The following is an 18340-nucleotide window of genomic DNA, read 5'->3' as shown; positions in this document are numbered from 1 at the left end:
AAGAAAAGAAAAGAAAAGAAAAGAAAAGAAAAGAAAAGAAAAGAAAAAAGAAAAGAAAAGAAAAGAAAAAAGAACCTCTGAGAATTTCCTATGGTTCTTCTGGTACTGACATTCTATGATTCTAACTCTACCAAGCTATTAGACCAATGATAGTGCCATAAAATCAAAGATCCCTGGAGGCAGAAGAGAAAAATTTATTGTCTTTAGAGCACAAAAAGGTTGTGACTTGCTGAAGGTCACATAGGTAGCCATTATCCAAGATGGGATTTGAACTCAAGTCTCCTTACTCGAAAGACAAGTAAGGCCCAAAGAAGTTAAATTACTCTGCCCACGGTCTCATAGACTGTGAAGGATATCATCAAAATTTGAACTGGGGTCCTCTGACTCCAAATTGAGCAGTCTTTCCACTACACCATCCTACTTCCCAGAACATAAGGCTACCTTACTTTATGCTGATGATGTGTTCCTGAAAAAGTATGTATTAACTTTGGCAATTTGAATTTTATTTACAGTGCAATGTGAGAACTGGCTATTTAAAAGAATCCTGAAGTGAATACCTTTCATTAGACTGGGCCCACCTGCACCCCAAATGTTCATATATTGACTTTATTTGAAAGGGAAGTCCAGTTCTAGTTTCTATTCTTCATAGGGTTATAGCAGCACTCCCTCAACATCATTGCTGTGAGAAGGCATTTCACTAGTTTAACTGATTGCCCTTCACAATTAACAACTCTTGAGGGGTTTTGGCAGTGGGATGGCTGAACCCCATTCATACAAAACACAACAACAACAAAATGCAACTCTGCTCAATAGAGAGAAAAATAACTAATGAGAATTTGCAGGGAAATTCTTACATGATTACAAACCTGATAATGCATCAAAAATCACTTTCATAAATTGAGATGAAATTCTTTATAGCAACCTTAAAGATAACAATACACAAATATTCCTTTAAATAAGATGATATTAGATTATCAGTATACTTTGGCATGAGGTTATATAGAGTTTTCAGATCTAAATTAAGGAGAGAAAGTGAGACAGGGGTAAAAACAGAGACACAGACATAAATAGAGACCCAGAGAGATAGAGATGAGAGAGAGAGAGATTGATTGATATTGAATTAGTTTTGAGAAACATTCCTCCAAAATCCCTTTGCTCCACCTGAAACATTCACTGTAGTTTTTTTGTTTGTTTGTTTTGTTTTGTTTTGCTTTTTGTTTTTGTTTTTGTTTGTTTGTTTGTTTGTTTGTTTTGGCTAGGCAATGGGGTTAAGTGACTTGCCCAGGGTCACACAGCTAGAAAGTCACTGCAGTTTTTTAAACAAAAATAGGCCAACTTTTAAACCCATTTTTCAAAACATTTACATTTTTTTCAAGACTTCAGATTGAAGAATTGAAATAAATCCCCATTGTTTCCATTTAAAAATCACATAAAGAGATGGAGCCACACGCTTACCAGTGAGGGATAGTGAATGGAATAAACGTAGTATGCCTGAAGATTTCATTTATAAAAGCTTCTGTGTAGGGTAAATTCTTTCTGTCTTCAAATCTGGGTGGTTTGAGGCCAATATTTCCATCTGCAGAAAGCAAATGACTGTGCTTAATGAGGATTATGATAGGCTGCAGAATATTGCATGGCTAGATTGCCTTTTTTTTATTCCTATAACATGATATTACCAATTTCTTCATGGATTTTTGCTTGTACTTCTGGGTAGTAAATCAAGTAGAGAAAGCTCCAACTTAGAAATGTTGATACTGTGTCAAACCCTGGAGGGGGGAAATATGATGAAATGTGCTTCTTAGAGAAGAAATAGATTATTAACAAATTCATTTTCACTGGTGGACAGCATAAAGAGGTTTAAAGCATTTTAAGTTCTCCCCAATGTAGGGTTATAGACAATGGTACCTACCAGCTCCAAAGATGTCACTCACAGTACTTATGATCTCATCGTCACTTAAGGTAGCAGTCTTTGTTGTGGCACTTTTGTCTTGACATATACCAACCAGAGCATCAGTGATATCTCTGAGATGATTCTGGAAAAATAAAATTTGAGCCCATTATTCCTCCCCCATCTCAACCCCTCCCATAATCCTTATCAACATTTGTTTGTCAAACCCTCAACCACCTCAACTCATTCCAATGACCTCCTTCCTCACTCCACCTCAGCCATAAAGGGACATAATCATACCCAGGACTCCCCATTGCTGAGAATTATATGTAGGCACTATGGTTACCCCTTTTTGCCAAAAGAAAGGGTATTCAAAGCTAAACTTTTCAGTGAGAGTTTATTTAAGGCCAAAGGCTACCTATTGCCTTTTGAAAAACCTTGGCATGGTAAGAGAAATGGTCCACCTGCCTGATTTCTAGGATCAGCCCAAAGATGACCACGGCTCAGAGTTCTGTAGTCTCTGACAACAATGTACATATTTGGGAACCAGGTCAATTTAATCTTGTTGACTCTCAAATTGAAACAAAAGCAAGAAAGCATCCACCCCACCCTGGGAGACAGGTGAAATTACATTCTCCTTCATATGTATTGATAACCTCGTTACACTACAAAGCACTTGGCTGACATTAATTAAAATGCCTACCTTATCAAATGTGGCAATATGATCTTGTACATGCTGTTCAAGAAACCTATTTAGTTGATGATAAAACTCACGAGGAGCATTTATAATACGCAGCAGGAGGCAGCGAAAGCATGGGATAAAATCATCTGGGTTAGCCGCACTTGAGGCTTTCAAGAGTTCTTCATTTGTTTTAATCACTCTGAGAAACTCCTCATCAAAGTGGTCATACCTCTTGCCAAAGCATAAGGCACAGACAACATTAGCAACAGCACAAGTAATGGGACTTTTAGGGTCAAAGCTGCCTTGCTTCAATGACAGTTTTGTGAAGACTTTTACTAATTCAGAAACTTCTTCAGTGACATGTTCCTCTAGGATACAAGAGCAGGTAGAGGATTTTGCTTCTGCTTTGGAAAAGGATCTTAAGGCATTTATGGCGAGTTTCTTATGGAGCTTCCAACTCTCTCCATAGTTCACTGAAAATGAAAGACTTTTGCCCTCAGCAAAGAAAGAAAATGTATGCATGTGGGGTCTGCCAGCAAAATTCTCTCCCTCTTTGAGTAAGCCTTTCTTCACCATTTCTTCACCATTCACCACAACAACAGGGACCATTCCCAGTATGATAAGAAATACATCACCATATTTCTTCCTCATCTCCATAAATGTAAGATAAGGATGATCTCCAAGTTGAAGAAGATTCCCTATTATGGGGAATGGCCATGGGCCTGGAGGAGACATCTGCTTTTTGTCCCTGTTTCCCAGTGCTTTTACAAAAATAAAAACTATTACCAAAACTAAAAGAGAAATGATAACCTCTTTGGAAGTGATTTCTACATCAAACATCATTTTCAGCAAGTAAAGTACCTGAAATGGAAAAAAAAAAGTATACCTTAATGGAAATCTCTCCTGTCTGATGATTCTAGGGATAGATCAAAAGACTTTTAATCCTCCAAATTTAAAAAATTACAGACTCTATTTTAGTTGTAAATCAATCCTTTTGCTGATGTAACAACAACAAAAAAAAAATAATTATCATATGCTTAGGAATAGCCCCTCTCCAAACCATTCCTGGTTAAGAGAAGAAGTGATGGAATGAAAAATAAAATCTTTCATATCAAATTTCTCAGATAAAGATTTAGCATCCAAGATAGATAAATAATTTTCAAATATATATATATACATATATCTATATATAGATGCATTTGTAGATATCAGTCATGTATTAACTACATGTGTTTTTTATGACATCTATTAGTTATATGACAAGTATTAGTTACATCTCACTAATATGACATGTGTATGTATGTGCAAATATGCATGTGTAAATATGTGTGTGTATGACTAATAACCACTCCTCAAATGGTCAAAGGAAATGAATCAAAGGTTTGCAAAAGAATTGCAAATACTCAGAAGTACATAAAAGAATGCTCCAAATCATTAATAATAAGAAAAATGCAAGTCAAAATAAGTCAGAGATATCACCTCACACCCTGCAAATTGGTAAAGATGACAAAAAATGGCAATAGTCAATTACAGCAGGGTTGTAGGATAATAGGCACACTAATACATTGTTGGTACAGCTGTGCCTTGGTACAACTATTTTCAAAAGCAATTTGAAATTATGTAAGCAAAGTCAATAAAATGTCTATATCATTTGACCCAAAGACTCCATTACTGAGTCTATATCACAAGGAAGTCATTGATAAGAAGGATGTTCCCATATACACCAAAATATTTTATCTCAGTACTTTTTTGTGAGAACAAAAAAATGGAAATAAATTAGATGCCCACTGATTGGGGAATGACTGAACAAAATGTGAGTACATGAAGTAATAGCATATTACCATGCTGTAAGAAATTATTATTGTGATAAATGCAGAAAAACAAAGATTTATATGAACTAAAGTAGAGTGGAGTAAGAAAAGCCTAGAAAACAGTATACACAATGACTACAACAATGAAATAGAATAACCTCACATCAAAAAATTTTAAAAAATGAATGTAACACAACTATAAAGATCAAGCATGACTTAAGTGAAGAGCTGTGAGAAGACCCAACCTAACCTTTTGTGGAGGTGGGAAGTTCATTGGTGTCACACACCATACATGTTTTCTGATTTTTTCAATGTATTGATTGGTTGTGATGATTTTGTCCTTCTTTCTTTTCTTTTGTCTCTAAAAGATACTACTTTTTATATGAAATGACTTTCTGAGGGAGGGGGAGAGACACTGCAGAAAACTATGATGGCGTAAAAAAATAAAAGATCAATAAAAATTTACAAATAAATATCTGTTGACTAAGGAAGCAGCTCGTTGCACCTTGGTTAAGAGAGAGACAGAAGAGCATAGTGGAGAGGATGACTTTAGAATCAAGGAGACCTATATTTAAGTTCTATTTCTCACACATACTAACTGAATCATGCGCCGTTGGCCTATCCCTTATCCTTTCAGTCTTTAAGACTCTTAAGTTAGAGATGAGTTGCTAAGCTGCAATGGTTGAGGAAGTTGTCTACAAAGATTAAATTATACTTCAACACCTCCAAGACCTCAAAAAAAAAAGGTTAAGAAAGATGTTGTATATTTTTTTGTTGTATATTTTTTTTTTGTTTCGTATGAGGCAATTGGGGTTAAGTGACTTACTCAGAGTCACACAGGTAGTAAGTGTTATGTTTCTGAAGCCAGATTTGAACTCAGGTCCTCCTGACTACAGGGCTGGTGCTCTATCCACTGCACCACCTAGTTGCCCCTATTGTATTTTTTTTACTATCAAATTAAGTTGTGATATTACAATCGAGAGATAGTTTCTATAATACTTTTCCTACATAAGTCAACATTTTAAAAAATGAATCAAGCCTGAAAGCCCAGTGGCTTTCTATATTTTGCAGAAGAATGACTTTATAATCCACCAGTTATTATTTTCCCATTTATTTCCTGTTTGTTTCATTTTTCTTTAACTTTTGCAAATTTAATAGTGTTGCCTTTTACTTACCTTTGTTTTAAATAGCCAAAATTTCTCCTGGACACAAATAAAAAAAAAAAAAAAACCCTGCTCACTGAAATAATAATCAATTGTATTTACAAAACAAAATACTACATTAGTTAGTAGATATGACATATAAACATGAAAAGTTGTGTTTTATATTTGTTCATATGTGTGTATATACGTATTCATATTCCCTAGCTATATTATTTTCTAAGCTGTCTCAGGAATTTTTTAAATGTAATAAATCAATAGGATTGTAGACCAGGAGGGCACATACTAGATTCTTTATGTCTACAAATGCTGTTTCCCTTAGTAGTTGCTCCCAAGTCTTCTATCACAAACAGATTTATTGGCAAATTTCCCAGCTCTGAAAAAATCCTAAAGAAACATTCTGTTTGTGTTTTCCTGCTGCTAGTGGGACAAAGGGAACAGGGTGGCAGCGTCAGGCAGTGGGTCCCTTGTATTATCTAGAAAGGGACCTTAGGGGGCCATCTAGCTAGTCTAACACCCTCATTTTACAAAGGAAGAAATCAAGAGAGAAGAAATGTCTATTTGTCCAAGGTCACCCAACTACAAAGCGGTAAAGAGGAAATCAAATGCAGTTCCTTTGACTTTAAATCCTGCGCCTTTGCCACGTACTCCAAGCCCTGTGGAGCTCAGTATGCATTATTATTTACTTCCTTAAACGAAAAGTCCGCTAGTGGTAGCAGTCTGGACTGATTTGGTGTGTTTGAAAGAAAAAAACCGCATAGATTTTTGAGACCATTAAAAGTCAACAGTGCCTCATTCCACTGTTTACTCCAGCCTAGAATGTAACTCTCCAGGGCTCCACTGTTTCCTCGAAATTTTGTACTGTCTCTCGGAATATGGTGCCAGGATGAGAAAGAGGAATTTGGGGAACTAGCCTAGAAAAAGTTACTGGACCAAGCTCAAATCCTCTGACCCCAAGAATTGAAACTTACTTGCAGTAAGGGCCCCCTAGACCCGTCCTGCTGCTTCCTTCCTGATTTCAGCTGTCCAAGAAGTGTAGGATGTGAGGAGTGCCCGGGAACCTAACGAGGGGAGGTCAGAGAATTGGCTGACTTTGGAATCTGCCAGGGTCTGGGAGAAAAATCCTTTCAGTACTGTTGGGGAGGGGGGAGCCAAGCCAGGAATAAAGAGAGGATCCGCGGCAAAGTAAGAGAAAAAAAAATTATTAACTGGAGGAGTTAAAGAACAGGGAATGTTGGCTAGGATTCCGGACTGGGAAAAAGGGTAAACAAAGGGGAAAGATTGCAGAATAAGAGAGAAATAGAGCCAATGGGGGCGAGAGGGGAGGAGGACTGAACGGACCCGAGAGTCAGGGCTCGACCATTCTGAATGGAGGGAGTGAAGTGTAATGCCAAACCTGAGAAAGAAAGGGGGCAGAAAAGGAAGAAGTAGAAGAGAATGAAAAAAAAAAGTAAATCCAGTCGGAGAGATAGGAAGAGAAAAGCATCAAAGAAAGAAGAAATAAGGAGAACATCTGGGGAAGGAGATGAAAAAGGAAACTGAACTGCACCCAAAAGGCTTAGGTTTGTAGCTATCTTTGTCTTCGCGTTGCCTTGAGGGTAAAATACAAATTCCTCCATTTGACACTCAAAGCCCTTCACAATCTTGCCTTCACCCTCTCTTTCAAGAGAGACTGCACAAGGCCCCTGCGGACCAGCAAGCATGAGAGAGTCTCAGCCTTTTGGGCATGAGAAAATCTCAGCTTTTGAATGGGGGCCAGGGTGGATCTTATATACACTAAAGTAACTTTGGGTGGCTGGGGGGGGGGGGGGGGAGTGGTTGGGAAAAGGGTCTAGATAAGAATTCCATTTGGAAGGTCTAAGAGATTGAATAAACAACGGGAATAGATAATGAAGGGAACTGGAAGGAGGAAGTTTGAAAGGCATCTGCATAAGATCAAAAGATGAGGCTAGGGCTTTCAAAGGGACATAAGGGGAGTTGATAAGGAACCAGAGACCAGAGTAAAAAAGTTTAAGGGTTTTCTGGGGCCCAGAGACAAATGGGAACCAAATTCCTTTTGATGAAAGGGGCAAAGGTCTCAGCTTCTGAAACTGAATGGTGGGCCCATACCCCATCAGTATCAGATTTCAATATAGAATATAATAGAATGAGCTTAACATTATAATTTTACTGGACTCAAAGCATTATAAATACTCAGCAGTGAAATGAACTTCTTCACAAAGGAGGGAACTTTACCATTATTTGAATTGTTTGTTGAGAGGCAAATCTATCATGGAGGTAATTGGAAGGGAAGTTGGACTAGGCCAGCCCTTCTTAAACCGTGGGCTGTGACCTCATATGGGGTGGTGAGAAATTTGGCAAGAGTAAAAGGTTTACGAACCTGCGATGACCACAAATTAATTCAAAATCAAACTCAAAATGAATCTGAGGTGTTTCTGGCAGCACTTGCCCTGGAACAACTTCACTGCAGCCTTGGTTCTGAATACAAAGCATGCACACTTTGCAATGTTCATGCCTTCAGGCCATGAAAAGCCAACTAGCTGCCAAAATGCAAAGGGTCTCAAGTGGAAAAAGTTTAAGAAGTCCTGGACTAGGCACTAGATGACTTTTATGATCCCTTCCAATCCTAAAATTCTATGACCCAGTGATAATCATTGTGTGTGTATATGTGTATGTGATCCAGAGAACATTTCAAGATTCTACCTTCTCCATCCCTCCCCAAATTACCTTGCATTTATTTTGTCTATGCATGTGTGAGTATGTGTGTGAGTGTGTGTGTGTGTGTGTGTGTGTGTGTGTGTGTGTGTGTGTTGTTTCCCCTGATTTAATGTAAGCTCTTTGAGAGCAGCAAATGCTTCATCTCTGTCTTTGTATCCTCAGTGCCTCAAACAGTACCTGTAACATACTGGAGTGGGTGCTTAATAAATAACTTGTTTAAGGATTGATTGATCTTATGGTGCCTTGGGATCATTCATAGTGCCTAGAATGGTATTATTCAATAAATATGGTAATCCTCAATAAGCATTTGCTAACTAATGATCAATTATGAGCATCAATGAATTTTCTGATATTATGGGTAAGGATAGAATAGAAAATTATCTTGAATCTCTTCTGACATAGCATGGAAGAGAGGTGACTCATACTCGAGAGTTACAGTGCAATGAAAAGGGCACTAGATTTGGAGTTAGATGACCTGGCTTATGTTTCAGTGTTTACTATTCTCATTATTGGGAATGTAGAACCTGTCCAAGCCCTTCTCTGGGTCTCTTTTCTCATTCATAAAATGGGAGGGGAAGGGTTGGACAATTTAAAGTCCAATATCCCTCTCAGCTCTAAGCCTATGATCTTTCTATGTCCTAATCAGATCATATTTGAGTACTATGATCAGTTTTATATAATAACTTTTAGGAAGGGCAGTGACAAAAATAAAGTGTATACTGAAAATAGCAACCATGATATTGAAGGGATAGATCACACCATATGAGGATGCAGTTATGGAACTGGAGCTATTTAGCCTGAGGGAGAGAAGACTTAGGGAAAACACCAAAGGTGTCTTTAAGTATTTGATGATCTGCCTTGTGGAAGAAGTATGATTTTGTAGTTCAACCTGTTCTATTTGTCTCAGAGGTAGAACTGGGGACAATGGAAAGAAATTACTATGGGACTCACCTCCTTCCTTCCTTCTTTCCTTCCTTCTTCCTTCCTGTCGTGTCCTAATTATGTCCTAATTATGAATGGAAACTCAAACCTTTATGTGAACATTTCTATAACAAATCTGTAACTGTTTTTTTTTAAATCTATTTGAAAATAAGTCCCAAATAACCTTTTTTATATAATACCACAGAGTGAAAAAATAAAGGAATAATAATCATACTTTCAAACAGATGTCACTAATGTTTATATACTCTAAAATAGGTATTTTGCTCATTTTAGAAAAACTTAGTACTTTGAAAAGCTGCTATTTTTAAAAATTGACAATGTTTATAACAATTGCTTCAAAATTTCTAACGCCTGTGATTTAATTGATATGGGTTTTTATACCCTTTGGTACAAATTAAACCTCCTTCACTAATTAGTATGGACTTTGTGAGTCAATGTTGGCAGAAATAAAAGTAATCATCTAGTGGCCAACTGTCTTAGCATTGAACTCCTTCATACTTAGACAATAGTCAGTCTTTTTCCAGGCCAATCTGCGAAGTCTACTCAGCTTGGAAAGATCTGCTGGGGCTTGTTCTTTATCAATATAGCCTTTAACACTCTATGGTCACCTACTTGTCACAAAGGGGCATTGGATTCCAACAATTAAAACTCCTCCTTCCTGTTTCTTGCAGAAAGCACTCCATTTCTAAATACCACAGCCTCTAATTCCCTCAGGTTGTCCCTATGTCTGGAATTCTCTCCCAGTTCAACTCTGCTTCCTGGTTTCCTTGGCTTCTTTCAAGTTCCAGCCAGCATCCCACCTTCTACAAGAAGCCTTTCCTGAGAGGATTCTGGGAAGATGGCAGAGTAGGTCAGAAAATTCCAAACTCTCAAGATTTTCTCCTACAAAAGAAATAAAATAGCACCTCACAGTGAACAAAGTGAAAGTAAAAAATAAATAAAAATAGGGGCACAACACGGGTCCTCTTAGGACAACCCAAGAAGATCTGAAGGAAAATCCCAGGACAGGTTTGGTACAGGCTAGGATCTGCTAAAACAAACCAACAAGCCTCAAGCCTTGAGGTTAGCTGGGTTGAGAGGCTGCCTCTGCCCCAGCCACGGGAACTTTTACCCCTGGACAGTGAGGGCAGTTGGGCATTTCAGCCAGGGAATATTGAGGGAACCTCAGCTGACAAGGAATCCCAGACCCAGCTGTGCTGCAGAGAGTGGCAGGGGCAAGAAGGAACCAGAACATGCCCAGTGAATGTAGAAGCAGTAGGGTGGGACACCCTTCTCTGTGGGCACTTACAGGAGGCTAGAAGTTGGCTTTGGTTCTAGCCTAGAGGGGAGAACTGAACATCTGAGGCCAGAGACACCAACCCCCCATACCCCAGGACTAGAAGTAATTACAAAAATTAAACTATTGCTACAAAAAAAAAAAAATGCACAGGCAAAGGGAAAAGAATCCAACCATAGAAAGTATTATGGGAATAGAGAAGACTGGGATTCATCTTCAGAGGAGGATATTTAAGCAAAGAAGCCCTCTTCTGCCCCCAAAGAGTAACATTAAATGGTCATCTGCCCAAAAAGAATTTATAGAAGAACTTAAAAAAGACTTTAAAAATCAAATGAGAGAGACTGAGGAAAAACTAAATAAATAAATAAGAACAATCCAGGAAAAACAAGATAACTGTGAAAATAAAGTCAACCAATTAGAAAAGGAGATCCAGAATCTTAAGGGAGAAAATGACACCTTGAAAATTAGAATTGGACAAGGCAAAGTTGTGGAAGTTATGAGACATCAAGAAATAATTAAACAAAATATAAAGAATGAAAAAATAGAAGAGAAACACACATAAGAAAAATAACTTAACTGGAGAACAGATCAAGAAAAGAAAACATAAGAATAATCAAACTACCTGAAAGCTATGATTAAAAAAAGAATCTTGATACAATAGTACAACAAATAATTAAAGAAAATTGCCCTGAAGCATTAGAACAAAGGTGGGGGTGGGGGGAGTAGAAATAGAAAAAAATCTGTCAATCACCATTTGAAAGAGATCCTATGAGGAAAACTCATAGGAATATTATAGTCAAATTCTGAAACTCCCAGCTCAAGGATAAAATATTAGGAGCAATAAGCAAAAAAAAAAACAAAACAAAACCATTTAAATATGATGGTGCCACAATTAGAATCACATAAGACCTAGCAGTGGAGACATTAAAGGACAGCAGGTCTTGGAACACTAAATATCAAAGAGCAAAAGAACTGGGGTTCTGGCAGAAAATATCACACCCAGCAAAGTTAAGCATAATCCTGAATGAAAAAAAAAGGACATTTGATCAACTCTTAGACTTCCAGGACTTTGTTTAAAAAAAAAAAAAAAACCTGAACTTAATAGAAGATTTGACATACAAGAGCCAAGAATGATTACAAGGGATTCAGTAAGGACAGACCATTTACCTTTTATGTATGTAAAATGTAAAACCTGTGTCTAAGATTGTCAGTAGCAATTGGGTAGTTTGTAAGAAAGATTGGGGTAGACCTGAGTATACGACTTTAAAAAGTAAAACCATCTAGGAACACTTAAAAAGAGTAGAGGTGCAAGAGGAAGAACTGCCACAGAGGAATTAGATGGCAGAGGAGGGCTGGTAGTTCTGCTAACCTCCTTTCATGGGGAATGGGTTCAAGAGGGAACAGTACATATATTATCTAGAAGAGTATAAAAATCTTCTAAATTCAGAAGAAATAATATGGTAAGGGGATGGGGAGATAAGGGAGGGATCTCTGAAGGAGAGGGTGGGGGAGTAGGTTAAAAGAAGGGTGTTTAGATTTATGGGAATGGGAGGATGGGGAGAGATCCTGGGGGAGGGGGGTTGAGGCTAATAATAGGAGGGCAAGGAAGCAGGTAGAAGTAAACTAGAAGAATCAGGAGGGATAGGAAATGAGATAGGCACAATCATAAAAACGAAGATCAGGTATAGAATTTCTTAGGAAAAGTATATGTCTATATACATATGTATCCATGTAGCTATGTATATGTGTATGTACATATCTATATCTATATATAAATATATTTGCACTTAATTATAGCCTTCTTGGGGGGAGAACAAAGTAAAAAGTGCACAGCAGAGAACAAAAGAAAACTTACAAGGAAGCAATGAAAAGCTCTCAACAAAACATGTAGTATTTATCATACAGGCTTTCTTGAAATGAAAATTTATTGCTATATATTTTGAATCCTCTCTTATGTTCTACTGTGCACATGACATGCTTTTTTTCTTTTCTTAGTTTGTATTTAAGTTTATAATAAGTTTATTTTTTCTACTCTGTGTTTGAGTTCTGGTGTTTGATTCTAAAATTAAAAAAAAAAAGAAGCCTTTCCTGATCCCCCTTAATGTTAGTGCTTTCCCTATGTTTACCATCTCCAATTTGTGCTGTATATATCTTTTGTTCATAATTGTTTTTACATTTCCCTTATTAGACTATGAAGTCCTGGAAAACAGGAAATACCTTTCACATTTTTTATGTCTTCAGAACTTAGTGTGGTTTCTAGCAAATAGTAGGTGTTTGATAAATGTTTATTCACTGACTACCCCTTTTATATTAGGCATCTAAAGTCTTTATAATCTGCCTCTGCATGATATCTTTCCAAGTTAATTTCATTTTACTCCCCCTAACAGCCAAAATGACCTTCCTGTTAGTCTCTATACATATACATATTAATGAACATACATATATACATACATCATACATACATATAAATGAACATACACGTGTTCATTTTAGGACATAACATCAGAACCCTATGCAATAATTGCCCCATCTTTGCCTTTTTATAGACTATTAATTATTTCTGGAATACTGTCCTCTTTAACTCTACCTCTCAGAATCCCTAATTAGCTCCTTTCAAGTTCAGTTCAGTTTCCATCTCCTCCATTAGGACCCCATACATACACACACACTTCCCTAGTTATTAGCACTTTCCTACTCCCAGAAAATAACTTGGTACTTTGTGCAAATTTTGAATTTGTCTCAGTTCATGTTACATTCCTTGGGCCAGGTAGTATTTTGTTTTCGTTTTGTTGTATGTCTCTTTATTCCTAGTGTGTAGCACAATTCCTGGCACATAGTAGACAATAAATGCTATAGGAATGAATTAATGGTTTAGAGACCACACTATCAGAACCCATCCTCTGATCCCTAAACTGAATTCAAATGATTTTATTCATTCATTTGTTCATCCATTCAATCAGTATTTATTATATGACATTGTGAAAGTTTTATGGAAAAACATAGATGAGAGTTGGAAAGTATGAGAAGGCATAGATTAATCTCCATCTGCACTTTTGGAAAAAGTATCCATAGGTGAGCCAGCACTTCAGTTCTTGCCCTGAAGCCCAGAGGTTCTGAATCATGAAAGTTCATCATATGTAGCAAAATCCATACCTTCTAGGGACAGCAGTCAAATTAACATTACCATTCCTGTAAAGGACCTATCAGTCAATTGTCCTTTTAATCCATTCACCATCCCTGTGACTTCCCTAAACAAAAAAACAAAACAAAACAAAAAATAATCCCTGGCCATCATTCCTCTATCTGTGGCTATCTTCCCTATTAGAATGGAAGTTCCTTGAAAGTAGTGACCATTGTCTTTTTCTATCCCTAGCACCTAGTGTAGTGCTTGGCACATAAAAATTACTTCATAAATGGTTTTTTTTTCAGTCATTCATTCATTCATTCATTAGATCACAGATCCACCCAAACATCATTTTTTAAAAAAAAAAATCAATCATAAGTTATTTTTTACCCTCATTTGGCTCCTATCCTATTTTAAAATATATTATTTATGTGCATCAGACATGTGCCCATTGAGATTCATTTAATGCTAAATTTTTTTAAAGGTACAAATAGTAATTTACTCAGATTAGGTGCTATTTTCAACCCCTGAAAACATTGCCCATTAGTAATGATTCTACAAAATTGCTGGCTCTAATGATTATTTCAAGATAGCATAGTAGATTAAAAAAGTAGGCAGCATGAATAATGGTTGTTATTAAAAGACCTAAAAAAGAACTAAGAAAACTTCAAAACCCTGTATTTCCTATGCTAATTTTTGCAACAATTACTGTGTAAATGGAAACAAAATGAAAATCAAAGAGCATTGGAGTAACAATCAATAGTTTAATCATTTTTGATGTCTTGGCCATGCCTGCTCTCAAAGGCAAATGCACAGTACTCAAGTAGAAATATAAAATGTATATGGAGAGCCTTAAATTTTTAAATCTGAAATTTGCATAAAGCACTCATGATCTTTTGCTAAAGTAAACAACAACAACAAGACCAAAATCTTGTTCTTTTATTCATTATGGTTGACTTGATTGTGACTGATGAAAATGCATGTGAAGATGAAATGACTCTTCAATATTATGCTTTTAGAGGAACCGCAAATCAAATGAAAATCTGGATAAATTCATCGAATGACCTAGGAAATAACTTAGTAGTACAGGAATTCTATCAAGAAACAGGTATTTAGCTATTAGCAGGCCCCCCCCAAAAAAACCTCTCTTCTTGTAGCTAATTATCCTCTAAAATTCGGTGATGATACATTATTTACACGTTAGTTTCAAACATTTTCCCTATGAAAACTTTTAGGTATACAACTTTTTGTTCTTACTAATATCACTCAAGGCCTAGAAGAGAGTCCCTTTCCCAACAGTCTCTTTCCCCAGCATCACACAGACCAGGTTCATTTGGGAGGAACATGACTTGTAAAAAGCATGAATTTATCCTTTTCTTGACTTTTCCAACACATTATGTTTCCACTGAAGAAGTGAAATCTGTATCAAATAATATATGGACTTCTATCGTCTCTTTCCTTCACTCAAAATTCTCTGAAGAAGAAAATAAAATCACACTAAGTTGTCAATGTGTTTGTAATCTATCCAGAATATTTTTGAGGAGAGGGAAATATTTTTATTTTTGTTCTAACTCTAATTTGGGACTGTTATGCTGTTCAAGGAGTTATTAAAGAAACTTCTATTATTGACAGTGGGTCTAGGTCACAATAGGTATAATGTTCATTGAATTTAATTAAAGGAACAATTGGGATGGTGTAGGAAACAAAGTTGCGTTACATTCCTCTGAAATTATATTGGATAGGAGATTGACCATTCCACACAAAAGGCTACCAGTATGAAGACAGAAAGTGTTCATTAATATTCCGAAGTGAATTGTTCCCAAATTAAATTTAACAAAAAGGAGTAAAGGAACTCATCACTGACTTAATTTGTTCTTTGTTTTTCTTTTTTAGTAAACTGTAAGACTCTCTGCCCTTTCAGCTATGGCTCAAATAAAACAACCGAACCTCCAGTAGAAGAGCAGGACCTTTCTTCTTGTGTTGCCTTTTTATAGAATGTGAGAAGTCCTGCCCGGACTATGTGTTTGAAGACCTGGGTTCCAATTCCTATCAAACTACTATCAATGTGACTTTGGGACAATCATTTCTCTTCTCTGTACCTTAATTAAATTACTTGATCTTTCAAATGATAAAGTTGGATGACACTGTCTCTAAGTTCTCTTCTGGCTCTGATGATATTGTGATATTTTATTCATTTGAATCATGTTATTTCTCAATAGTTTGGGTGTCAAAGTAGACTCAAGTAAAAAATAAAAGAACAGCTTGGCCCCATCCTATCTTTCTAGTCTATTACACCCCATCAATTTATTCTATGGGTGAGCCAAATTAGCCTACTTACTATTCCTCACACGCACACTGGCTGTACCTTCCAGCTTGGTGCTTTCTACTATCTTTATTCCATTACTGGAAGGCTCTCCCTTTTCTACATGTCTAAGAATCCCTGGCTTCCTTTCTAACTTAGCCTAAGAACCACCTTCTGCAGGATACTTTTCCCAGTCCCTCTGGCTACTAGTGTCTTCCCAACTATATCACCTTCTGTCCATTCTGTATGCATGTGGTAGGTATTTATGTAAAAGTTGTCTCCCTTAATAGAATGCAAGCTCCTTGAAGGCAGAGATTGTTTTACTTTGTCTTTCTACTGCTTAGCACAGCACCTGAAGCACTGATCATATCCATCAGCAACAGCTAAAATGGACTATAGCTGTTTTGACCATAGTAATTGAAATCAGTAAGAGTATAAATGATCACACAGTCTCTTTTCCATTTCATCAGTCAGTCAATATATTAAGTATCTATCATGTGCCAGGCACAGTGCTCAGTACTGAGGATACAAAGAATGCCAAAAGACAGTCCTTGTTTTTAAGGAACTCATAATTAAATGAGGAACACAACAAGAAAATAACCACATAATAAGAAGTTATATAGTTGTTAAGTTGGCTGAGGGAAGGCTTTAGAATTAAGGGGAATGAGGAAAGTCTTCCAGTAGAATGTCAAATTTTAGCTAGTTCCCGAAGGAAGCCAGAGCAGCCAGAGAATTACAAGCATGGAGAATAGCCAGTTTTGGGCAGAAAATGCCTAAATTTGGGAAGTGGCATGTCTTGGGTGAGGGGTAGCAAGGAGATCAGGGTGAGTGGATTGCAGAGGGGAGGAGTGTAAAGCATAGAGACTGGAAAGTCTCTCTTTGGGGGAGAGGGCAAGTTATAAAGGGCTTTGAATGCAGGACTGAGAATTTTATATTTGATCCTGGAGATGATAGGGAACCACTAGATTTTATTAAATAGGGAGGAGTGATGGTACATCTGGGCTTTAGGAAGATCTTTTCTTGGAAACTGAGTAAAGGATGGACAAGAGTTGGAAAAGACATGATCATTTAAAAATTCCTTGGAGTGAATTTTATTTCTCACTCCCTATCCACAACTAGTCAAATCACCATACCCCCATGTGTTCTTTTTTTTTTAATATCCCCCACATCAATCTTTATTTCAACTTCTCCTGCAACTATGCCTACTCAGGATTTTAGCTTATCCAGACTAGACTACTCTAATTGATTTCTAACTGTGTTCCCTTTCCTTAAGTATCTCCATGCTTCAATCTATGCATTGCTGCCAAATTAATCTGTAAATTACCTTCATTTCACTTTTGTTCTATATTTCATCCCTCTAAAGAACTGGTGTGGAAATTGCCTCAATTCAATTCAAATCAGCCATACTTCTGTAAACTAGTCTTAGAAAATTGCCTGGCACACCAACAGGTTAAATCAGGGGTGGGGAACCTGTGAGCTTGAGGCTACATGTGGCCTTCTAGGTCCCATCCTCAAATATACCCCTTTGACTGAATCCAAATTTCACACAACAAATCCGTTTATTAAGGATTATTAAATCTTTGTTAAGGTTTGTTCTGTGAAGTTTGGACACAGTCAAAGGGCCACACTTGAGATCCTAGAGGGCCCTCTGTGACTTCGAGGCTGCAGGTTCCCCACCCCTGGAAATGATTTCCCCAGGTTAATTAACTAGCATAGGTTAGATAGGATTGAGCCCAAATTTTCCTAATTCTAAGACTGGTCCTCTCTCTACCACACTCTGCATCTCCAATAATGTCTTTTGCCAGGTTATAAACATTTAATAGTTCCTCATTACCTACAAGATGTAGTTCAAATACTTTAGCCTGGAATTCCACAATCCATCCTCAAGCCATTTTTGAAGCTTTATCTCTCACTACTCCCCTACATGGATACTCTTTTAAAGACAAACCATTATACTTATTCCTCTAGCAAATATGCCTTGTGACTCAAGGACAAGATACGTCCATGCCTTTGCTCACAGTGTCTGCTCCCCTCCTGAAATTCATTCCCTTCTCATATCTACCAACTTCAAGCCTAAATTTAAATTCCTTCCTTCCTGGAAAACTTTCTTTAGGAACCGTCCTTCTAAACTCAATAGTATTACCCGTTTAGCACTTATTATATAATACCTTCTCTTGTTAACTTTTCTTTTGTATATATTCTATCTCTCTACCTGGAGTATAAGTTCTTTGGTGACAGAGATGTCTCATACTTTTTTCTGCATCCCTTACAATATTTTGAGTAGGATTCAAAACTCAATAAATACTGGTTCATCAGTCATGGAGGTTGGATGTTTGGTTACTGTTAATGGGCAAAGAGTCTCCTCCATACTCTCTTCTATTGTTGTATCATTATCCTTTGGGCTCATAAATGACAAGATCATCTTTGAATAAGTAAA

The 18340-nt window shown here is 37.0% G+C and overlaps 1 protein-coding gene and 1 long non-coding RNA gene across 2 annotated transcripts in view; one reads left to right on the top strand and one right to left on the bottom strand.

The window, feature by feature from the left end:
- LOC114052466 (cytochrome P450 1A1-like) overlaps positions 1-4655 on the bottom strand; it is an 8984-nt gene extending 4329 nt beyond the window's left edge. Inside the window, exons 1-5 of the mRNA XM_027875098.1 lie at positions 4632-4655; positions 2592-3431; positions 1910-2033; positions 1677-1766; positions 1456-1576 (exon numbers count right to left, since the gene is read on the bottom strand). Coding sequence (XP_027730899.1) covers positions 1456-1576; positions 1677-1766; positions 1910-2033; positions 2592-3431; positions 4632-4655 — 1199 coding nt within the window. The remainder of the gene's footprint in view (positions 1-1455; positions 1577-1676; positions 1767-1909; positions 2034-2591; positions 3432-4631) is intronic.
- A 2231-nt stretch (positions 4656-6886) lies between these two features.
- LOC114052467 lies at positions 6887-15750 on the top strand. The gene is made up of 2 exons (XR_003570246.1): positions 6887-7103; positions 15495-15750. It is a non-coding gene; the product is annotated as an uncharacterized LOC114052467 (long non-coding RNA).
- The last annotated feature ends 2590 nt before the right edge of the window (positions 15751-18340 follow it).

This window comes from Vombatus ursinus, unplaced genomic scaffold (genome assembly GCF_900497805.2).
Source record: "Vombatus ursinus unplaced genomic scaffold, bare-nosed wombat genome assembly UNPS02014807.1, whole genome shotgun sequence".
NCBI lineage: Eukaryota > Metazoa > Chordata > Mammalia > Diprotodontia > Vombatidae > Vombatus > Vombatus ursinus.
This window is presented reverse-complemented; position numbering and strand designations above follow the sequence as displayed.